Below are 25034 nucleotides of genomic sequence, written 5' to 3'. Positions count from 1 at the left end.
AGGGTCTCAAATGTTAATTTTAGCGTACACTGGGCAAAATATTTATTCACACATAAGTAGATGGAACCTGGAGGTATGGCATTTAACACCTAGAGGTCAAAATAGTGATTGTCAACAGGACTTACCGCACTTTGCACTTACTTTTTGCTGTGCTTTTTCTTGTACAAGCAGGAAACCACAACAGCAATGATGAACAAGCCAACCAGACAGCTTACCACACCTATCATAACTTTGACGCTAAAAAATACGCAAAAATAATGATAAATGAATACATTTTTTTGTAAAAGGTTTCAACTTTCATGCTTGGTCAGAATCATCAGTTACAGTGGAACCATAAACTGACAATTTATCATTGATATATTGTCACTAAACAAAAACGACAACCTTTCAAGTGAAGGCCAGGAAATAACATAGTGAATGAAAAGTACAAAACAACATTTTGACACAGTTGATTTACATGATTGCTTTTATCAGGTCCTTGGTTTGAATTTATCACAATACTGGAGTTTAGAATTCAACTTCTTGACTTGATAATATTTTTGTTTATTAAACTTGAAGGGCAGAGAGAACAATCAATGATCTGTAAATGTACTCACACAGAAATTGAATTCTAGAAATCTATACTTGTATATGTAATACTTTCCAAAATTTAGACACCGGTTTCTAAAAATACTGCATTGTGTAACACAAATAATTTGTTGATATTAATAATGCTGACCTCCAGTCGAGGTCATCACACAGTGGATCAGACAATGGACAAGCACATTCAAATCCATTGAGGCGATCATAGCAGACGTATGGGTATGCACACGGCGTGGACTGGCACTCATCATAATCAATCTCGCAGATGTCACCAACCCAGCCGGGCTGACAGTGGCAGGAGTAGGATTCGAACCCACTGCTACGTGCAGGGGAGGTACAATCAGGATCCTCAACAGGTCCTGTGTGTAGAGAGGTACATGTTGCAACAAAAATAAGGAGAATTAGGTCTGGTCAGTGATTGATTTGGAACCTGCAGCCCTGACTTCACCAATCAGTGTGCAACTTATGCCACAAGTACGATTAGCAAATTAACCTATGTTTGATCAATTTTTTTGAGAGGTAGCTACACAACTTTTGAAGTTTTTCAAACATATTGGTGAAGATAATTACAGGCTTTATGATGGCTGTAAGGTACGATGTCATATCAGTAATATGTAACTGAATCAGTTCTGACCGTCATTTTGAGAAAAAAAAGTTTGTCCTACTGTCCTGTCAAAGTTGTTACAGGTAAAATAACATTCCATTACTGTCTTAAACAAACAAAGCTGTGAATTTCATGTATAAATCTTGATAAATTGAACAATGAGAGGCATAATTAGTAAAATTGTTCATATTTGGCTGGAATGCCGTAACTTATGCCACCTGGGTTGAACGTGTAAGTACATCATAATTTCCTGCGTAAGTCGTGAATTGTGTCACAATTCAATTGTGCAATTTATGCAATTTATGGAACTGCGCCATAGAGTAAAGTTTCATGCAATCGGCTACTGATCTCATTTAATAATCTACCAGTACAAGCAATTTCAATTTGTTGCTCTTCAATTAAGATATATCTTTCATTCACACAGTGTTACTGCAAACCTGCCATTCATTGATCATGTCCACCATGCAAACCCTTAAGTCTTATTTAATTTGCTATGCGTTGTGACAATTCTATTTTCTAATGTAGTAAACCTCCTACAGGGAATGCTGTGCCTTGAATTTAATCTGTATTTAAGTCTCATCCATGTCCTTTTGCTTCGTTGCATAGTGGCAGATTCCCCTCCGTTTACTACAAGCAGGACACGACAAGCTGTACTCATGAAGCAATATAAGCAAAAGGAAATAAACAGAAATGGCTGAAGTTTTGTGTGAGCCACCCACCTCTGCAGACCCCCTCATGGATGCAAGGGTTGACCAGCACAGCAATCTGTACCTCCAGTAGCTGAGACACGGCTCCAGACAGGTCCTCTGCTAAGACAAGGAAACTATCCCTGCCATGGTAGTTGGGGTTTGGAGCATAGGTGAATGTGGATGTCGTCCAGCTCAAGTCCTCCTAAATATAAACAGTTCTCATTCTAATGTTATTATGACTCTGAAACCAAAAACAAATGTCACAGTGAAGAACATTTAAATAGGAATGCTTTTGATACAGACTTGTGATTGGCTTGGTATGACTTGAGAGAACTCTGTGATTCAGAGGTGGTCTTAACTGCATTGATAGGGGATGAAACCATGACTTGATTTGACTACCCGACAAGTAAAAAACATGTGGGATTTAAAATAGAATTGGTGATGCAACTCAACAAGTTCGATGAGCAAGGATGGTGAATGCATATTTTGCTGACAGAGTAATTTGTCCAGGGTGATTCCATGGGGCTTTAGTCAGACAGCACCAACTACCGGTATGTTGCTATAGCAGCAGCAATAACATAAAGGCAGGACACCCTTATATCATGTAATGGGAGCTCTCAGGCAAGTCATGGACACCTGTCCTAATACAGAGGTCCAGCCTGGTTCAAACTAACCTTGGAACTATTCAATTCAACAACTGCACCAAAAAGTCTCTAGTACTCAGTACGAATCAGTGAGGTACATGTATCAGTGAGGAGCCACCAGCAAATAAATCTTACTTTAGGCATATAAACATGACAGACAAATCTAGGGGTTTTTGAAACCTTCACATTGTCTCCAGCATCAGCGGGAAATTCTATGCCCCTTATTCTTTGGGACAACGGCTTCATATAGGTCTGGCGTTTGGCCTCAAGAACGTCAGATTGTATAATATGACATTGGAGGATTTATGTAATTCTGGAACCAGTGGCTATAAACCAAAGCTGGAGGTGAGGCCAAAGTTTCAACAACATCTTTAATATCACAACTTCTACCTCACTATGGGGCAACTCTATCCCACAAGGAATGACTGGCTCTTCACTGTCTACAGAGGGCTCACTGCAATTCTGCCTGGACGGCACAGTCTTGACTTGGCTTGTCAGTGCCAGGGTGCCATACGTCGGGGGCCTGGTTACAATGGTCAGTTCATCATTGGTGTCAGCATCGTATGCTCCTAGCACAGCTCTCAGATGCTTGTAGGCAACATTGGACCCTGTGTTCTGCTCAACAGTTAACTGTTTGTAAAAGTAAAAACACAATCAAAAGGCAAATCTTAATGTCATAACATTTGCTTAAAGGGAAGATACAACATTTGTAAACATCACTAAATGAAATAATCAAATTATCACAAAATACCTTACTGGATTGTTAGGGAATGACAGTCTAAAGCATCCTGTAAAATCGTGGCTCCTGGTGTGCTGACATTTTCAAGAAAAATGGTATTTTTCCAACACTGAGTCGACCGACCAGCGTTGGAGAAAACTCGAAAAAGTTTTTCGAAAATTGCTCCTAATTTTTCCTAATTAGTTATTCCGCATTTTTTTCCAATTGATTACACACCTGTGAAGACTACAAGCCTGCTAGACTGATTCTCTGATGGTACAATTCCCCAAAGTCTATAAATTGCTCCGATTCATCTTAAGTTGGGTCAGGGAACCACAATACAAGAACATGATTGATTTTTCTTGGTTTTTCCAGCATCTACAAGCCCAAAACGTGAAACAAGTCATTTTAACAATATTTGCTATAACATACTAATCCTCCAAATTCATTTATTTCTGAAAACTGCAGCAAAAGCAAATGTTGTACATTCCCTTTAAATCCCATTGCAATGTTACATAAATTGCTACAAGTTTATTTGTAAGGTCAGACTGTAAAGATGAGGGTTTGGAGTGATTCACGTATTCAATGCCATTTTTGATGTGTAGAGGAGTGAACTCAGTGACATGTCATTAATTTAATAGACATTTATTACAGATTGTAAAAAAATCAGCAATAAATCAAATTGACAAATGACTTGTGCTTCTTTGTCCATTTACCAATGGCCTCTTCTAGTCTAAATGACAATGGGGGCAGTGGACTGACCATTATAAAAGTTTGGGGTGAGCAAATGATAGTTAATTGTCAAAAATACAGGCAGGAGCTGTAAGATAAGATTGTGGCTTTCACATTAATTGTTTACAAATGTATGAATTTCTGTAAGGAATCATAAAAGAAAGTTCAAATGTAAAGGAAGGCACATGTGATGAATCTCCACCCCCCCCCCCCCATCTGATTAATAGGAATACCACTACAGTCAAATCTCGTTAATACAAACCTGTTCGGACCTAGCCAAATTGTTTGTTATATCAGAATTTTGTATTAAGAGGAACATCAGTCCCATTCATTGTGCACATAAATGCACAGTCGGGACTAAAGCTTTATGTTTGTTATAACCAGAATTTTGTATTAACAGAGTTTGTACTAACGAGATTCGACTGTACATAAAAAGTGAAATAACAAACATAAACATTATCATTTAATTTACCGAAGCAATGCGTCCATTGCCAACAACTTGGCCATTATGTGCACTGTACAACACAGGATTATCATTGACTGGTCGGACTTCAATGGTGTGATTGACAGTGGTAGATAGAGGTTCTATCTCATGGAAGGTCTGTACCTCCCTCACTGAATAAATAATTAAAAAGAGACAAATAAGACAGAGAAAAACAAATTCAGCATATGTAACACTTGCATACGACCATTTCGAATTATCTAAAAATTTAAACCCATTCATGACCCTAACAATAAACCCATCATGAAATTATTTAATCTGACATGCTGTGCAGAGAAAAATTAACTAAATTTGTTCAGCTTTTAAAAAAGAACTGTATCTAAATAAAAAAAAATAAAGTCCAATGACTTTCTGTGGCTTTTCCTTTTATATCGCATTTTTAAATTACTTCTATTTCCTTCATGTGTTTTGTACATTTTGCCTTGATAAAAATACACATTATCAAGAAAAAGTTTTGGCAAATTGTTTTGGCAGATATTATCTTCAAGAAAACAAATCCTGTAGAAACTCTTACCAGTGATTTGTAGAGTGAAAGTACCATAGCAATCAGTACAAGGTGTATAGCTGAAGTCACCGGTCTCTGTGATCACTGCTGTGCCTTGCTTGTCACTGTGGCTACCAAGCTCAAAGACCAAAATGTCATCTTCAAGATCAGTGGCCTGGAATGTGTAGGACAGAGTTCCTGGAATAGAATATGAAGCAAGAAAAATAACAACAACTGAAATTCAACATTCTCTGTACGTTTGTACTGCCAATAATGGCAGAGTAACATTACCTGATTTGTTTATATACAGTATTAGAAATTTTAGAGTAAAGGTGACAAATCAGAAAAGGTGACCATGTGAGTACAATGTATCTTCAAATAACCCAAGTAAAATAATACAACAGATCATTTGAGATATATTGCTATGACATCATTCAGATAAACGAAATTTATGAAAACAACCTGATTTATATTTTGTTTTAAATATAACTCTCACTTTGCTATTCAAAAATCAACAGAGAACAATGAAAATTCTAGATGTAAGTTTAATATGGTGAAAACATTAAATTGATTAGAATGGTAAAGTTACCTTCATCCTCATTCATGAACATATTCTCTACCAAGTTTGTGATAACTGGTGGGTTATTGGGGATGGCGTCTAAGACAACAGCAAATGCAAAATGAGTCTCATGGCTGAAGTATGTCGTGTTGGAAGGAACTGACTCTTCTTGCAAAGCACGACGCTTGCGACCTGGCTCTGAGGATGACAAGGCTGGATCCTGTGTGGAACAAACCTACAACGTGAAAGGAAAACACATTGTGTTAGCCATATGCTTATTAAAACGGATGTTGGCAGAAATGGATATAAAAGCATTGCATGGTGAAGTCAATTGTGAAAAGTCAATTGTGAAAGGTCTCTTGCAGCGCCATGGCAGAATCTCATCATGGAAGGATCTCATTTTTGAAGGATAACAAACATTGCATCTAAGACCCAGAAGGTGAACACTCAACACTGATATCACTACGCTTGTGTTATCTCCTGAATGGAAATGGGAGGGTAATTAAAGGGGACACATTAAAGTCCCGAGTTGCTGGGAATCGTCTGACTCTTACATCTCACAGCAAGTTTGAACATGAACTACATCCGTTACCATAGTTCAACTATCTTCTAATCTTCTTAGCGACTATGTGGAACTGGAATCCAGGCATGTTTATATATCTAGCTTTCAACAGCCTTGACAAACTGTGCAAAATGCAACAACCAGCAAAAGAAGAGAGATGCCACTGATGTAAAATATCAGTAAATCTAAGTGAAGTTCGGTTCATACTTCATGCCAATACGAATGCGATGGGAATTTGACGTCACAAAGCATTCGCTGCGAAATTCATCGGAGACGAAATGTGAAAACTAATAGGACTGCTGCAAACTGCAGTTGAAATGTGTTCAACTTTTGAGAATTTGCAGCGCAAAAACGTGCACTGATGTCACAAATTCACATCCGCGTTTGCTTTTGCGCCGAGTTTGGACCAGCCTTGATAATGTCCAGTTTGACATAAGTCTTCGACTGGTTGTTCAAGCAGACAGCTATCACACATGCACATTGGTATGGAGAGAATAATTAATGGTCCAACAGCTGTTTTGCTCCAACTCCGTTTGTCTAGATTGTCTAGATTGTTTGTCTAAAAATGAAATTATATTATACCTTTTTCAACTGAAATTCAAAGTCCTGAAAGGTTCTAAAGAGAGGTGTTCCATTTCGTCTTTTGAAATAGTCTTGGCAAAAGACTGGATTTTGGATCATGTTGCACTAATGTAGCCAGTCCCTGGCAAGCTGCCTACAAACCCAACAGCGTGGATTTTGGATCATGTTGCACTAATGTAGCCAGTCCCTGGCAAGCTGCCTACAAACCCAACAGCGTGGATTTTGGATCATGTTGCACTAATGTAGCCAGTCCCCGGCAAGCTGCCTACAAACCCAACAGCAAGCTATAAACAAGATGGACCACTTCCAGTTGGGGAATTAGCGCTCAAACCTGAGAATTTCTAAGTAAACCTCAAGCGCACATTACAAAGGACATAGTCAGTCAGAGTGCTGAAATTTCCATAACTAGATTTGATTCATCCACCACCATGGGAGGTTGCCTGCATTTGCCATGGCCTGGATGCCTGACTTGGGCCAAGACTACTTGAAATAAGAAGAACCGAGTGAAATCTTTGAATTGCATGACCAACCTGAACATTGACTTTGTTCCCATCATCAAGGTATGTAATTTGATCCACATCACTGCATGTCTTAGCTGCATCTTGCCATTCAGAGTGATCTACGCAAAGATTTGAAATGATGACACTTAAACAGAACTCACAATTGCTTATATTTTACAAAACAGTCTTTAGGTGGCTCAAGGAATCATTACCAAACATTTTTTTTTCAATATTAACAAATAAAAGAGGTAAGCAAATCAATAAAATTAGGAAAAATGTGGAAAGCGGACATCAAGTCCATGAGTCTATAGCTGAAAGAAATTCATTAAAGAGATGTTCTCCATGACAAAGGGCCTCTAGGGTGGAAACTTCAGGCCCTCTGATTTCTACCATGTATGTATGTCAGGGCATGGCAACTATTCAGGAGATTGCTGCAGCAGCTTTTATTTCTTATATGAAAACTTGAAAAAGGGACGTACATCAATCCAAATGTGACTTCAACATTTAACCAGCATTTATCAATAAAGGTCAGATTGTGTTGGCATTGCTGAAATAACACGCAAATAATCAGCTACGAGTCTACAGAGGAGTATGGAGATTAAATAATCTACGGCCTTATATACCTCATGGAGAAACTTAGAACAAATAAAGTTCAATTGCAACAACCAGAGTTACACCTTATTGTCCTGTCCCTGTGTGCTCAGCCCTCACATGAAAACGTTGAGGCTTGTGCACATCCAGATGAAATGCATACTTTGTGCCATAGGAGTGCAAATAAGTGTGCTCATACACAATGTCCAACAAAGGTGGGCTCCCGACAGCTGGTCAAACACTGCTATAACGAACATCGCAGGATCCACAGAAATTGTTCGTCATAGCGATCGTTCGGTATAGCGAGTTTAAGCTGCCGGTGCTCCGGTGCTCACTTTCAACAAATAGCACCCTTCAGAACTTCACCCTGCACGCCTGGGCTACTGAAAGACGACCTTTGACCACTTGCCAACTACTGAATTATGTAATTACACATTTTTTGAGCTTACTACCTACAGCAAATGGTGCTTTTCTCCTTCTATTCCTTGAGGAAATAATAGCCACTTGTTACTCTTCTGTTGACAATTTTCAACAACAATGTTTGGTACATTTTGTACACAAAAATCGGGAGCCAAGGATGATGTTCGGTACAGCCGAAAGTTTGGTATAGCAGTGTTCGGTATAGGGACGTTCCACAGTACTATCTACTATTCATTCTAAGTAAAGACAAATAAATTGATCATATTCATGTGTTGAACTCTTAACATTTGTTCCTGTAGATAAGTCAAAGTTTTGTCTCTGTTCAGTTCCCCGGTGTACTTAGACTCACCTTTGTCCCAGTAGATAAGTCTAGGTTTTGTCTCTGTCCAGTTCCCCAGTGTGCTTAGACTCACCTTTGTCCCAGTAGATAAGTCTAGGTTTTGTCTCTGTCCAGTTCCCCGGTGTGCTTAGACTCACCTTTGTCCCAGTAGATAAGTCTAGGTTTTGTCTCTGTCCAGTTCCCCGGTTTGCTTAGACTCATCTTTGTCCCAGTAGATTAGTCTAGGTCTTGTCTCTGTCCAGTTCCCAGTGTGCTTAGACTCACCTTTGTCCCAGTAGATAAGTCTAGGTTTTGTCTCTGTCCAGTTCCCGGTGTGCTTAGACTCACCTTTGTCGCAGTAGATAAGTCTAGGTTTTGTTTCTGTCCAGTTCCCTGGTGTGCTTAGACTCACCTTCGTCCCGGTAGATAAGTCTAGGTTTTGTTTCTGTCCAGTTCCCCGGTGTGCTTAAACTCACCTCTGTCCCAGTAGATAAGTCTAGGTCTTGTCTCTGTCCAGTTCCCTGGTGTGCTTAGACTCACCTTTGTCCCAGTAGATAAGTCTAGGTTTTGTCTCTGTCCAGTTCCCGGTGTGCTTAGACTCACCTTTGTCGCAGTAGATAAGTCTAGGTTTTGTTTCTGTCCAGTTCCCTGGTGTGCTTAGACTCACCTTCGTCCCGGTAGATAAGTCTAGGTTTTGTCTCTGTCCAGTTCCCAGGTGTGCTTAGACTCACCTTTGTCCCAGTAGATAAGTCTAGGTTTTGTCTCTGTCCAGTTCCCGGTGTGCTTAGACTCACCTTTGTCGCAGTAGATAAGTCTAGGTTTTGTTTCTGTCCAGTTCCCTGGTGTGCTTAGACTCACCTTCGTCCCGGTAGATAAGTCTAGGTTTTGTTTCTGTCCAGTTCCCCGGTGTGCTTAGACTCACCTTTGTCCCAGTAGATAAGTCTAGGTCTTGTCTCTGTCCAGTTCCCCGGTGTGCTTAGACTCACCTTTGTCCCAGTAGATAAGTCTAGGTTTCGTCTCTGTCCAGTTCCCCAGTGTGCTTAGACTCACCTTTGTCCCAGTGGATAAGTCTAGGTTTTGTCTCTGTTCAGTTCCCCGGTGTGCTTAGACTCACCTTCATCCCAGTAGATAAGTCAACGTTTTGCCTCTGTCCAGTTGGTGTGCTTAGACTCACCTTTGTCCCAGTAGATAAGTCTAGGTTTTTCCACTGTCCAGTTCCCCGGTGTGCTTAGACTCATGTTAATCATTAATGGTCCCTGCAGCTCCGTCTGACCAAGACTGGTGATATAGAATGTTGGTTCATACACAAAACGTATTCTGGGGAGAATCCAAATGACATTTTGTTTCCAATTAAATAAATACTGTTTATACAATTGTTCTAAATCCTTACTGTCCTATCATTATATTAACTCATTAGCACCTGTACTTCATTGTATTATTTTTGTTTATTCACTAAAACATCAATGAAAACATAGAGGGCATAGCTGGTACAGTGAGTAATATGCAGGGTGGTTTCGGGCGGTACAGTGACTAAAGGGTTAATGTCTGTTTAACTTAAACAGGGAAGCTAGTAAGGGTTTGCGGTAACACCATGTGGAAGAATCTCTTGAGAAGAAGTTTGGTTCTGAACCACAAATCTTCTCAAAAGAGATTCGTTCAAATGGTATTATGCAAACAATCACTATTGTTTACACTACCTCCATTTTTATCATTTAAATGGACAATAAATGAATTGAATTGAATTGAATTGAATTGAAACTTACAAATCCTACTTAAACAGGGAAACTAAACAATGACAAAAGTGTGCAACCAAACTGACTTTTGATTCTATAGGATAAATGTGTTGATTTATTTACAATTGAATATATACCTGATATTCTGAATAAGTTGTGGCACTTATTTACATTCACAATCTCCTTACAAAAAAAATAACAGTTCAAAACCAATTACAAGAAAAACAATTCAGACAATTATCAAAAATTTAGAAACAAACAAATCTGAGACAATTCTAGAGAAAATTTCATTCTTGAATTTGTCTTAAAATTGAATTTGTCTGATCACTTTTGAAGGGAAAACACAGTGTGCAGCAAACCAACCTGTGTCTAAGCAGTCTTGATGTATACGGGATGGTGTACAATGGATTGGTGATGTATGGTTTATAATCCAGGGCAGCATCCGATGTGAATTCCTGGTTGGTTCTATTGACATCCAGCAGACCTAGGATGAGTGAACCACCCTGGTGTAGACCTGCAATAACACAAGTAAGGTGGAAGCGCAGATATTCATCTACTACCCTTGACAGCCCTCAATTCTCCAATTATATGTAATTCTCATAGAGTTAACTGAACAATTCTGAACAATTCTGTGCTAACCTTGCAAGCATCGAATCCTTAGCTACAGGATGTAGGCATGCATATAGGCCTAAGCTCAAATTTCTTGCTAACCAGTGAAATACACCTATCGTAAGTTCAGAGTTTTCTGCTACAGTAAGCAGGGATTTTTCGCTAATGGTAAGCAGAGCCATGAAAGTTGGCCCAGGAGGTAGTCAAATCAGTCAACACCATGGGACCAGTCATACCATGTTGTATAATACCTACCTCCCTTTGTAGCCACAGTGAAATCAAAGTGGTTATCATCTATGGCCCTCTTCCTCCTCCTCTGGCTTGTTGGTGATGTCAGAACAAGGTCTGTACCATTGGCTGATGTCATCATCATATCACTGTCTCCTGTTGATCAGGATAATGGATGTCTGATAAATTTTTTCAAGGTTTTCAAGTAATACAAACTACTTCTGATCTTTTTTTGATCATAACTTTAGCATTGCCAAGTAAAGATCTTTCTTCTGCATCCACCTCAAACACGGCTTTCCTGTTAAAGAATATTCTTAAAACCCAACATATTTCATACAACGCCGACAATGGCCTGATATCTCTCACACTGATGTTCAAATACTGACCTAACACTGTAGTAGTTCCTGCTGATACTGTGACACATAACATAGCTGGGTTGCACATCTTCATCCAGGTATACAGGCACCTAAAATAGAAGTAAAATAAAGAACGGGCACAGCAATGTTTTAAACAAGTCCATAATTACATAGTAAGGTTATTGATCAAGGTCCACTGTTTCAGACCATTTCCACATTACAGTGGACTATGGAACGCGAGGCTACCAAACCGGCAGTCATTTGAAACGTCAGATCTTGATATCATTTGGCATACATTATAAGGTTTTGATTTTCAGTAGCTGTCAAAGTGCCTAGTTACAATAGCAAAGTAAAAGCATCGTGAGAACAAAAAGTACTATTAAGATAGAAGTATGATTTTAAGAAGCCCAAGCTTATAGAGGCATGCCTATACTTAAAATGCCCAAACTGTAAATAATGATTTAAATAAGGACAAACCATTAGACAAGTACAAGTGAAAGGAAGGACAGACAAACATACAAACAACAGGGGTCATAGATTTCCATAACAATGCCATACTAGGCCTATACTACTAGGTGGATAATGGTGGTATCTTTGGATCATCGGGTCATGAGTTTGATTCTGCCTGGGGATCAATTGTTTTCCTCCCTAAAAACGGGAAGTCCTACTTCTCAATCTTCTCAATGAAACAAAATTTGAAATTTCACTTTTTTGTGGATTCCTGGCTTTTGTTTTTTAAACTAGTCTAAGAACCAATTCCCAACAACTAACATACGCGTGGTATTGCTGCTGGTTCCACAGCCTTGCAAATTGGGGACCTGTACCGGTTCCGAAGCCACTGCCTACTTTATTATGGCAGGGAGAAGAGACTGCAGCTGCTTGCATAGGTGCATGTGTGATCGTAAGCCATAGCCAAGTCATTTGGCTACGGCTTGAGTCTCGAGTCAAATACTTCAAGTCCAAGTCACAATGTCTATAGGAAGAGGCTCCAGCTGCTTGCATAGGTGCATGTGTGATCGTAAGCCATAGCCAAGTTATTTGGATACGGCTTGAGTCTGGAGTCAAATGCTTCAAGTCCAAGTCACAATGTCTATAGGAAGAGGCTCCAGCTGCTTGCATAGGTGCATGTGTGATCGTAAGCCATAGCCAAGTCATTTGGATACGGCTTGAGTCTGGAGTCAAATGCTTCAAGTCCAAGTCACAATGTCTATAGGAAGAGGCTCCAGCTGCTTGCATAGTTGCATGTGTGATCGTAAGCCATAGCCAAGTTATTTGGATACGGCTTGAGTCTGGAGTCAAATGCTTCAAGTCCAAGTCACAATGTCTATAGGAAGAGGCTCCAGCTGCTTGCATAGGTGCATGTGTGATCGTAAGCCATAGCCAAGTTATTTGGATACGGCTTGAGTCTGGAGTCAAATGCTTCAAGTCCAAGTCACAATGTCACAATGTCTATAGGAAGAGGCTCCAGCTGCTTGCATAGGTGCATGTGTGATCGTAAGCCATAGCCAAGTTATTTGGATACGGCTTGAGTCTGGAGTCAAATGCTTCAAGTCCAAGTCACAATGTCTATAGGAAGAGGCTCCAGCTGCTTGCATAGGTGCATGTGTGATCGTAAGCCATAGCCAAGTCATTTGGATACGGCTTGAGTCTGGAGTCAAATGCTTCAAGTCCAAGTCACAATGTCTATAGGAAGAGGCTTCAGCTGCTTGCATAGGCGCATGTGTGATCGTAAGCCATAGCCACGTCATTTGGATACGGCTTGAGTCTGGAGTCAAATGCTTCAAGTCCAAGTCACAATGTCTATAGGAAGAGGCTTCAGCTGCTTGCATAGGCGCATGTGTGATCGTAAGCCATAGCCAAGTCATTTGGATACGGCTTGAGTCTGGAGTCAAATGCTTCAAGTCCAAGTCACAATCTCAAGACACTTAGTTTGACGATGGCCCTCCAATCATAAAGAATTTTGCCAAAAAAGTTAAGGCATAACTCATTTGTGATTTAGGTTTCAGTGAACCACAGAAGAGATTTTTACAGATATATAATACTTTCAATCAATGAAAAATGCTTCATAAAAATATGGAAAGGTGTGACAACAGACTGGTTGTCCTTTTCCCCAAGAGACTCATAGTCAAGCCTACATAAAGCCAAGTCTAAAACTTTGACACGTGCAACACTTTGTTATTTGCTGAGCTTGTGAAATTAAGAACACCACCGTCACATTAGAGGCTGGTATGAGTGAGAGAGTGGCCTTGTTTTGGGTTTTTTTTTGGGGGGGGGGGGAAATAACCCTAATTTTTCTTTGCTGCAGTTTTTATTGACTATCAGTATACGCATGTATGTGTACCATTTGATTCTCTCATATCAAGTCCCAATCAGCAAACTTTCTGAATCTTGTGCAGTGTAACAAGCATCCAAAAGAAGTTAACATCTACATTACTGGACCACTTCAAGAATGATCTTCTGGAACTTTAACTAACAATGCATTTACAAGAATTTGAGTTAAATGAAGTCTACACTGAAATGCTCAGAAGGTGTGATATAAGCAGTCTGACAAGGTTTCATTGATAGGAATGGAATTTCATCAACCCTTAAAAGTAGATTTCTTGAATAAAGTGTTTATGATGTATCATTTTTTGCATCCAACGCAAACAATCCACACTTACTTCCCAGGTTCCATATTGAACTTGGCCGCTTTCTCAATCATGTCCCCCTGGCTGGAGTCCTTTGGTGCCTTGAAGTCAGTGATGTTGAACCTTTCTTCCCTGTCGCCAGCACGGACGATGATCATTCCATCCTCTATGGTTACTGAGCCAGAGGAGTTGCCTCCAACTGCCATGCAGGGCACAACATCATCTAGGAGCGACTCTGAACCACTCACACAGTATTCTATGGAAGGAGACATTGGTTATTGGAGACACTGGGTTATCAGTGGCTGTGCACAGGTAAAATCCCAGCTTTCATTTCCAATCATGTATCTACACCTAGTCTATCCAATTTGTTGCCTGCTCTCATTTAAGTACCAATGATATTCAAAAGGCTGGTATGACAAAACATTCCTTACATCATAGAATACAAAGTGCAGTTTTGTGCAGCTTCGTGCAGTTTCATCTGCCAGTAAATGACAATCTTCTCAGTAGAATGGTCTGCGCAGCAGTTTTATATTTAGACCGAATTGAGTTCACCAACCCCGAATTGAGTTCACCAACCCCGATTTGAGTTCACCAACCCCAAATTGAGTTCACCAACCCCCGCGGAGGGAGGGTTTAGCGCTAAACCAGCACGAGTTTATCTCCTAGTCCGATGTATGAACGGTTTTAGCTAAAACGCTTCCTGTTTCAGCCAGCGCAGTGACCTGAAATTATGTAACGCCTTTTCAGTGGAGCGCTTGTGTAGTAACCAAACAACATCCCGTGATGACAAAGGCCGGTGAGAGGCTCAGACCATGTGTAGCGAACTGGTAAAATTAAAACTGGATGAAGTGAAGGCTCTTTTAGCGCGCAGTTGAACTTGCTGTACTTAAAATGATGTCTAAACGCTCGTTAGTTTTATTTTTATTACCGGCCTTTCACTATGTGAGCGACCGTTTCAACTTTTACCGTTTTAGAAATGCTGTCTGAACATGGCCTAAGAGGGCAAGTCCAAGAATGTTTAACAAAGTTTAACCCTCATAAGATATTCATGAATTTCAGGGGTTTTATTCTACTGTTGTGCATCTGCAAGGAGAATATCCACAACAATTTTTTTGTTATTAGTCTTTGCGTTGCTTACGTAATTGAAGAAAACATGCTGTCACAGATTAGACAAAAAGGGGACCTTTTCTTGGACTTACCCAATGCATTTGTCTGTATGGACTCCATGCACTAACTATATATGGTGTTTTTTTACCACCTCTAGTGGAGGGATATACACTGCTTGCATGTACTGGTTTGAGCGCCCTGGCCAGCACCGCGTTATGGGGAAGTTTTTTATTGTTAGGGAAATTAGGACTGAGCTATGGGGACTTTCTGCTGTCCCAACAATGTCTTCGGTCTCCATAATAACTGTCGCTCAACAGGTAGTCCCCACAACAATGGAACAAGGTTATGTGAGTATGCGCAAAGCACACAAAACATGTTTTTATCTGAATGTGCACAACCAAGAGCATCTTCACATAAGCCATCAGGCGTCGTCAGCATTGCATCTGAATGTTTCTTCCAATGGTCTACTACAACTATCCCTGTGTACTTGTGCACGGGATCCATAATGTTCTTACAGCAGAAGGAGAAACAAGGGGACCATTGCTGTGTATTACAAGACAGTGGTTTGTTCACCTTCCAAGACAGAAATGAGAAACAGAAACCTAGTGGTCACATATGGTCAGAATTCGACCAGAGCTGTAGTCAAACCCCATCACATGTCCAACACTAGTCCAGATCAACTAAATCCCAAGTGACTTCAGGAGTTCAAGTAGGAAGGGGATAAATGGTTACAAAAGAATGTCTTTGACACATCTGAATAGCTTGTATTCACAGGGTTTATGTGACTTAGTACTGACTTGCAATAGATGTGAAGTTTTGTGCAGGACTTACGATATTGACATTGATTGATAATAAACACATGTTCCTGAATTACTTGACTGGGGGATATCAAAACTTACAAGAGGTGCTCAGTAATAAAATTGTTTTGTGGGGAAACCCACTATTTTATACATTCTCCTGTATCACACAATTTAGATCTCATTTTTCATTTGATATTAATGTGACAGTCTACCAATTGCAAGATGTCCTACCGTAGCGATTAATGGACTCATCCTGCGGTTTGGACCAGGAGGTACCAGTCTTTGTTGGGTCTTCGCTTTTCTTTACATCGGTTGGGTAAACATCCTCCTCAAACTTCTTGCTAAACATGGAGGTGGTGTTGACATCATCTGCAGTGGGCTCCTCCAGCAGAACAGTCACACCTAGGAAATACAAACATGTACAGTCATCACTAAAGGTCTCTAAAAGTAAATCAAAACATTTGGTCCATTCTGGGTATCACAAATTAGCCTTTGATATATGATGGACACAATACGAGAGTGCTTTTTAGTTGAGGATAAATAAAAAACATTTACCCAAAGAAAAAGCTCCCCACTACCATGTCAACAGTATAGCAAAAAGACTACCGGGCTGTCTTCCTGAACTTCATTTGCATTGGATATGCACAAAATATAAAATATCCTCAAATTCTAATGATTTGTGTCCAGGCTTTTGTTTGATGGCATTTTGGGTTTCAAATATTGATAGCCTTCGGAGTTACCTACTATGATGAAGTACCTCATTAGATATGTAGCTGCCAGGCTAGTTGATTGTTGGTCTGTCTGTCAGTCTATCTCTACCCACCATCACATTCTATAATGGTTTCCAAGCCCGCTCCATTGATAGCCTTTAGAGTCACAAAGTATGTAGTGTTGTGATGCAGTAATCCTGTCAGATCACTGTCATGTTGTCTGTCTGTTTGTCTGTGTGTCAGTCTATCTCTACCTACCATCACATTCTACCGTGGTTTCCAAGCCCGCTCCATTGATAGCCTTCAGAGTCCCATAGTATGTAGTGTTGTGATGCAGTAATCCTGTCAGATCACTGTCAAGCTGTCTGTTTGTCTGTGTGTCAGTCTATCTCTACCTACCATCACATTCTACCGTGGTTTCCAAGCCAGCTCCATTGAAAGCCTTCAGAATCACATAGTATGTAGTATTGTGATGCAGTAATCCTGTCAGATCACTGTCATGCTGTCTGTCTGTTTGTCTGTATGTCAGTCTATCTCTACCTACCATCACACTCTATAATGGTTTCCAAGCCTGCTCCATTGATAGCCTTCAGAGTCACAAAGTATGTAGTGTTGTGATGCAGCAATCCTGTCAGGTTGCTGTTAGTAGCTGTCTGGTTCAACCCAACGTTGACAAAGTCTTGCAGGTCTGTTGCGCCTTTGGATGTTCCTATCGCCCAGTGATGCTCCTAAACACAGAATTTCAATATTACTGCGATGGGATCCATGCATGCATATAGTGGTGCTCTTTTGGCAAAAGTACCAATATTTATGGGTTCAAATTCTGCTCCTGTCGATTTCTTTGCTTAAACTTATATCCCTAAGCACATGTATTTGTAAATACACTGTTTAATTGTTGAAGTGATATTCTGCTGATCATTCACCTTGACCATGCTCTCAGTGTCAATGAAACTCCACAGCACCCTGATGGTAGAGTCTGAAGACTGGAATGATGTTGGCACAGACTCTTCAAGATTGACGTCCACATAGAAAAAAAGATCCAGCTTTGGTGGTGTGTCATCAATGACGAAACCATTGGAGGATGCTGACACCGATTTCCCATTTCCTAAGAAGCATCTCACTGGGGAGGGGGGGGGGATGTCCAAAACATAAAAATCATCCACCAATATTGGCTCATGTAAAATATGATATCAGAAAGAGTTAAAAGGAAACAATCTGCTCGGTAATGTAAACTACGATAAGAAACTGTCTCTAAACAACATGTGATGGATGAGTTCAGTTGGTAATAAAACATGTTCTTGAGTAATGCGACTCTTGCTGTAAACAGTCACAGGGAAGTTATGTTACCATTTGGGAAAATCTTTCAAGTTTACGTTTATTCCATTGATCTCACCTGTCAGGAAGAATGGGAGTGATCCCTCATCTTGGTTTGCAGGTGGCGTTGTTGCATTTGCATCGTTGTCAAGGGTGGTATTGGATAGCTCCAGTCTTGGCAGAGTCAGGTTGGTCAATGTGAAGGTGATGGGAACAGCATCCAGGGAACATGAGGGATCACACTGGTAACGATCACACGGATGGATGCAAGGAACACATGGCCTGGCAATCTGTACAAACAGAGAGTGTTTCCAAAACAGGCATTCCATGAACAACAAGAACATTCAAGACAACGAATGTGATCTGCTCATTTATTGGTTGATGCAGTAATTGGGGTTGGGTAATAGGGGGACTTTTTGTAGCATCCATGCTGAAAGGTAGACAGATTTTTCCACAGGTCACGTGACCTTGGGGGGGGGAAGGGTGCTGGACACCATCTTTCTATTGAGGGCGACCTTCAGCGCAAACACTATCAGACAATAGGTGTAGCTCTTCGTGGGGAACAATTAAAGATGTTTGTGCCCTCACGGACCCCTCTCCCCGGTTGTGCCCCTGTCTGCGGAGTGACAAATTTGAAGTTGCAGACATGCCCATCTCAAAACCCTTCAGTTTGAAATCATGGCCGGGTATCAACGTTTTATTAGGATATGTATAGTTGAGGATTAGAGCTAGGTGTTCAGCTCATAAAGCCCAGGTATACTATTTTGTCAGTTCCGCCAACTTGCTGCAACTGCCCCCGACTTGGGATGGGCAGTGGTGGGTTGAACGCTTTGGTCCACGGAACCCTCCCTCTCCAGGTCATAGAGTCACACACATCTTCTTCAGTGCAGGTTTTCTCTTCTAGTCATGTACCAAGAACTTTTGGTATATGTGAAGTAAATCAACGTGATCGGAAACCAATACCCCTTATATTACCTTATAATACCCTTTGTCTAAGTTAGGACGTGCACAGCATTTTTTGGTCGTTTTTTTTGCTTTCACGGTAGTCTCCGTCATGTGTGTTGCACGTCGAACAGAGTTGCTTGCATGCATATGCACTGCAAAACAACGCACATGTACGCTTCAGGGGTACTAGCTAGGCTTGGTACGGTAACTGTGCATGCTGTAATGCATTGAACGGCAGCGCGTGTGCGGAAAGCAACATTATAATTGTTACGCCGCTGCAAAAATGCGGATAAAAAAAACAAAAAAAGCGCATTTATATAGCAAATCCGGGAGGATATCTTATGTGCCCGTAAGGTAGGGAGTTTAGTTGATTTTCCGGGAGCCTCCCAGCGAAATCGGGAGGGTTGGCATCTCTGCATTTGATGGAATAAGTCCTTGTCCCTGCTGTCCTCTGCATAGCTCATTAATGAACAGATGTTCTCTCTTTTATGTAGCTCTTTGACACTATTCCACTGCCTTTTCTTTTCTTGTCGCTGTTCTATATGGCTGTACACAAACTGGGCAGCATCATCTACAAAGTACTTCAAAATGTGGTATTTGACAAGTTGCAAGTATTTCAGGTGTGTAGTGAGGAGTTTCATTCGCAAACCTTTGTTTTCTCTTTTCCTGTAAAGAATGGAAGGGTTGGCACATCTAGGAAGACCAGCCCACCTCGTAAATGAATGAGTAGCGGTTGCTCAGAGTTTTTCGGGCAAATGAACCAGTAGATGATGAGTTCCCACGGTATCCTACTAACTATATACACCGACTATTGGAGATTTCTTCATGACCAGACTTCAGCATTTTGAAGGTTTTGCTTGCATTGTCCTGGTGCACTTTAGGAATGTCTCTACAAGGCTAAGAAGGTCTTAACACCCTGTTACACTTCCTGCTATTATAGTCAGGTCGTCTGCATAGGCTGTCTGATACTGTTTGTAGTCTGTGTTCTCCATCTGGTACCAGTATTCTTGTCTGGTCTTCAGCAGGTCTAATAACAGGTTGAACACAATCAGGAATAGTACATCCAAAAGTGGACATCCTTGGAATAGACCAATCTGGGACATAAACCAGTCCGCAGAACACAGCTGGGTCGCCATTCTCACAAACAGCTCGACATTATAGTTAAAGAGCAGTTCTCGAATGTTTTGTGGGATGTGATGCCATTTCAATGCAAATTGGATCAGGTTATGGGCAACTGATCCAAAAGCATTAGCCAAATCTAGCCAGGCGAAAACAATCTCCTTTGCATTTTGTTTGGTATCAAGGAAGTTTGCATTAGGGGTTACATGTGTTCTACACATCCAGCTAAAATCCATTCTGAATTGCTTAGTTTATATAGCCATTTTGTATCATGTAGGGGAATAGGTGGTTGGCTAGAACTTGGAAAAACATCTTTCCACTGACATTAGTAAAAAGTAATGTTCCGAAACAGTTCCGGTCTAGATCTATCCTCCCCTTTTGGTTGTTTGGGATCAGAACTACCTCACCTAATCTCAATGATGACAAGGGTATATTCTTCTTTTTCCAGAACTAATGTGTATCTCTGAGAGGACTTTTCTGCATTTCTTGTACACTAGGTATGGGATGGCATTTCTTTCTCGTGCTGCAGACCACAGCTGGGTCGCCACTCTCAAAAACTGGTGCTGAAATGTTCCTCTTCTACAGCACAACATGTTGTAGTTCTGCCATGGATGGTGATTCCACAGACAACGCTTTCCTTGCGGCCTTTGCTCTTGATATGCCTCTCAAGGGATTGTATTGATAGTCTTGTCAGTTGTCTCTATAGGTGTTACGGAAATATTTTGTTTGCGACTTCCCTTAAAAAACTTAGTGCACACTGTTTAGCATTTTGATCAAGAAGCTTCTTAGCATATTCATGAGGATTTTTCTTGAACTCATCTTGCGCATGAGTCCTGTGTTCCTTTTCTTTGTGTTTCAGTACCACTTTCCTGATTTTGTTGTGGAGTCTGATGGCCTTCATGGAGACTTCTTTCATTTTCCATATCTCATGCTCTGATCTGTCTTCTCTCACTGTTTTTTTTAGCTGAATTTCAGATCTTTCTTGATTTTCCATAGTCTTATGCATTTTCTTTTGCTCCCTTGTTTTTGGGAGGTCGTTTAGTGCCATATATGTTTCAAGAAATTGTAAAGCAAATTTTTTCTTCTTTCTAACTCCACTCATGGGTTTTGTAGTTAGGAAGTGACACCAATGCCTCTGACAATTCACTATCAAGCTCTTTCCATGCCCTCGAGTTACCTGCTTTTGGAAGGTTCAGAAATACTGAAACTGGAAATTGTCTGGTAGACAAAGCATTTACTGAAAAGGGTAAAGTTCATGCCTGGCCTTACCTCTTCAAATGGCACAATATCTGTGGCTCCTGCTACTGAGCCGACACCAGCAAAGTAGCGTGAGACAGGACTGGTTCCAGCCCTGAATGATGCACCATAACGACACAGATTGCTCTGATCAGGCGACATCCTATATCAGAAGAAAGCGACAGAGTATTCTAATGAATGTAATGATCATAAATGCTTTGGTTAAACCAGTTAACAAGGCTAGGCTTGCTGAGTCAAGCTAGGCCATTGCTTAGCAAGAGGACTATAGGCTAGAGCTGTTCACTTTCTTTCAATAATATAGTATTTGATTATTCAAAACTGCATTTGACCGAATATTTGAATATTCCAAACTTTCTGATCAAATTTTACATGCGCCAGCTAGCCAAAAGTTGCATCCCAAGCGTGCTCGTTGAAATCGCGTGATGGGATCAATTTTTATAACTTTCAAGCTATTCGAAGAATCAGTTGATGATTGACTATTCAAATATTCGGTATAGATGGGACAGCACAATCTCCAAAGGAATGATAAGGAACATTTCATTAATGTAAAATGCCTTTCATGTATAATTACAAATATTGTTATTGATGCAGCAGGTCTTTATAATCGCTCTTGGAGATAGAAGGCATTACAGAATGTGCCCTGAGTTTATGAACGGCTAGTATCATGTGCAACAGGAACATACAAACAATTGGACCCAAATTTATGGAATGATCCATAAAAGAGGTATTAAATGCGCACCTCAGATACCTAAACAATTGAAAAAATATTTGAAACAGAACAATAAAGTTGTACAGACCTCAAATTTTTAAGTGTTGCAGCGACAGCTGGAGGATTGAAGGGGTCTGGTAGCTCAGCGATGTAGCTGTCTTGATTGAAGACATGAAGGATGAGCTTAGTAGATGAGGACAGGACTGGTATGCCAGTCAGTGAAGAGAGGAGTTTACCATCAACGTACACTTCAAAGGACCATTCGTCCTGTAACAATAGAAATCCATCACAACTGAGATTTTCAAGATTGAATTATGTTCTTTGAATCAAAAACCACAAGGAATTTCAATTTGTCAGGAACAAGGGTTTAAAAGAGATGTGTGTGATAATATTTTGTGGCACAATTGTTAAATATGTATCTACTCTGTAGGATCCGATTGCAATTAGCCAGCTGACCCCAGCAATTAAGCAGGAGGTTGTGGGTTAAAGTCCCATCCAAACAAGTTCGTGCATTGCTTCACACAAGCTCTCAGAAAGTAATAATGAGCATGTTGATGGACATAAAATATTCAATTCTAATGTTCACTTGTAAAATCGATGTTTCTTATAATTAAGCATGCAAGAGTCTCTATGAAGCACAGTTACAATACCTCATTTGCATCAAACGGCATGACTTTGATGTGGACTGAGAAATGATGCTCCTCTATTGATGGATCAAAGTCAAGATCTATAACCTCCGATGTCATTCGCCAGGCATCCTCAAAATAACGACACCACAGGACAGCTTGAGATGTACTACCATCTAGAAAAGAATAGGCAGACTCTGTTTCAACTTGGTGTGTGGTACATTGATCCCAATTTCATTATGGAAATTGTTCATAAATATTTAATTGTTACTTGAGGTAGGAGCTCACAAGAATGAAGAGACAGAAAATATGAACAGAAAAGTGTAGATAGCCATTATGGAAGATGAGGATTACCAGAGGACAAAAAGATGGTTTAGACAATGAGTAAATAGTACTTTGAGGAATGACAATTGGTAGAGAAGGAAAAGCAAAAGGAATAAATATACCAGAAAACATGGAAAAGGAGGAAGACCAAATGGTACCTTAGAGCAATTCTGAAACACAGAAAAAATGGAAAGGTTGTTGTGTGAAAAAGGTTACAGGATATTTCCAAACTCATTACAGCCGCAAACACCCTATAACTAGAGCCCATCTGTAAACACTGGATACACTGAGAGGTAGTACATAGTACACTGCAAACAATCCAGTTCAATATTCTCAGTTAAAGACTAGCAGTTGGTGACTTTATGTCAGTTACCAGACAATGAGCATTTATCATTTGTGTACAATTTCTTTCTCACATACAATGCTAACATTGGGGATAAGGGCGGGGCTTAACGGATCGGTCTATTATCTTACTTGGATAGATTTGGACATGTCGGACATAAATCATGGCTGTGATTGGTCAGAACACCATGGGGCAGGGCTCAATGGATCGGTCTATCATCTTACTTGGATAGAGTTGGACATGTCAGGCATAAATCACGGCTGTGATTGGTTAGAACACCATGGGGCGGGGCTTAATGGATCGGTCTATTATCTAACTTGGATAGAGTTGGACATGTCAGACATAAATCACAGCAGAACACCATGGGGCGGGGCTCAATGGATCAGTCTATTATCTTACTCGGATAGAGTTGGATCCCGCACGCTCTCTGTGATATCCATCTCCCACTCTCATCATCAGACACACTGTCCCCATCTTCGTCCATTTTCTGGATAGTCCAAGGGAGGGAACCCATTGTGGTCAATGAAGCGCTGGTTACTTCAGCCATCTTACTGATTGTGACCTCGTTGGTTGGTGTGGCTTCAAGTGACCTATTTGTGGTGCTGGCAAATGTTGAGTTGTCTTCAGATGAATCCAATATCCCCAAGAAATCCTGGCAGTCACACTGAGGACACATAGACTGTTGGAAAGAAACAGGTTTTAAGAAGAATAAAAGGATAAAAAAAATATCGTTAATTATTTGTAAAAACAATATTTTTGACTTTGACACGTTTCCAATACATTTTTAATTCTGAAATCCAATGCGTTGGTCATTGGTATGCTTGTCTGCATTCCATGTACATGCGTACTGGTCTGCATACATGTATACTCGCACACACCCACCTTCGTAAACACTGGCAATCGTGGACCCCCTATTGTTCATAATCCTCATTCCTTTTTAGCAACAGCTCTTGTTGGTTTTGTACACAAATTTTCGGTCAATTGTGGATGTTTTTTTTGTGCCCTAACCCTTTTGTTCTAGGTCCAAGATTTCCGGTGTTTACAGGTACATTGCCTGCCTTGTGCACAGGGATGAAAATATTCAAATGTGTTCAAGAACGATCACGGTGATGTGCCCAGGGTGTGTTTTACTGAGTCCGTCAGGTAGTCAGACATGAATTTATGAAATGTGTTGTGCGAAGAGTCATCAACCAATGAAATTTCACAATCTTAAACCATTGTATAAATTAAGAAAAAACACTGTTGCAGTCATGTTCCCTGTTTCTGGTTGCCTCACTTACCTGGTTGAAGGGTTGGTCATAACAGCACTGACAGATCCCTTCTTGCCAGTTCTCCCGTCCACCAAAGTCATATTCCCCTATTGCTCCATCCGGGCCATCCCAGAATAGAATGCTGGTCACACTGTGCAGGTCAGGTGGGGCAGCTTTCAAGTCAAACTATCATTTCAGAAGAAAACAAGTCAGGTGTGTTTACAAACACAAATGCCCCGCAACCGTGACTGTTTCCATGACATAACACCACTCTAACATCAACTTACATGTACCTTGGTCAAATGGAACGTTCATGGACAGCATTAGTGTCTTCTGTAGGTTTTATATGAATTAATCCCTAATCCCTATGATCTCAGAATAAATACAAGATTTCTATTGTTTTAGCCACTGTGACCTTGACCCTTGACCTTTCGGCCCCAAATGCAATAGGCTTCTTAGGATTACCAAGAACATTACACAAACCAAATT

The 25034-nt window shown here is 40.5% G+C and overlaps 1 protein-coding gene across 1 annotated transcript in view; it reads right to left on the bottom strand.

Moving 5' to 3' along the window:
• The window catches only part of LOC119729578, a 41284-nt gene that overhangs the window by 4541 nt on the left and 11709 nt on the right, over positions 1 to 25034 (bottom strand). Inside the window, exons 11-32 of the mRNA XM_038202195.1 lie at positions 24576 to 24731; positions 23695 to 23974; positions 22653 to 22804; positions 22091 to 22269; positions 21306 to 21435; positions 18052 to 18262; positions 17582 to 17778; positions 17203 to 17386; positions 16180 to 16350; positions 14075 to 14297; positions 11445 to 11524; positions 11086 to 11214; positions 10585 to 10735; positions 9663 to 9805; positions 7189 to 7277; positions 5545 to 5749; positions 4986 to 5153; positions 4442 to 4584; positions 2910 to 3149; positions 1906 to 2077; positions 719 to 941; positions 142 to 237 (exon numbers count right to left, since the gene is read on the bottom strand). Of these exons, the coding sequence (XP_038058123.1) occupies positions 142 to 237; positions 719 to 941; positions 1906 to 2077; positions 2910 to 3149; positions 4442 to 4584; positions 4986 to 5153; positions 5545 to 5749; positions 7189 to 7277; positions 9663 to 9805; positions 10585 to 10735; positions 11086 to 11214; positions 11445 to 11524; positions 14075 to 14297; positions 16180 to 16350; positions 17203 to 17386; positions 17582 to 17778; positions 18052 to 18262; positions 21306 to 21435; positions 22091 to 22269; positions 22653 to 22804; positions 23695 to 23974; positions 24576 to 24731 (3722 nt within the window). The remainder of the gene's footprint in view (positions 1 to 141; positions 238 to 718; positions 942 to 1905; positions 2078 to 2909; positions 3150 to 4441; positions 4585 to 4985; positions 5154 to 5544; positions 5750 to 7188; positions 7278 to 9662; positions 9806 to 10584; positions 10736 to 11085; positions 11215 to 11444; positions 11525 to 14074; positions 14298 to 16179; positions 16351 to 17202; positions 17387 to 17581; positions 17779 to 18051; positions 18263 to 21305; positions 21436 to 22090; positions 22270 to 22652; positions 22805 to 23694; positions 23975 to 24575; positions 24732 to 25034) is intronic.

Source organism: Patiria miniata, unplaced genomic scaffold (assembly GCF_015706575.1).
Source record: "Patiria miniata isolate m_02_andy unplaced genomic scaffold, ASM1570657v1 HiC_scaffold_1, whole genome shotgun sequence".
NCBI lineage: Eukaryota > Metazoa > Echinodermata > Asteroidea > Valvatida > Asterinidae > Patiria > Patiria miniata.
This window is presented reverse-complemented; position numbering and strand designations above follow the sequence as displayed.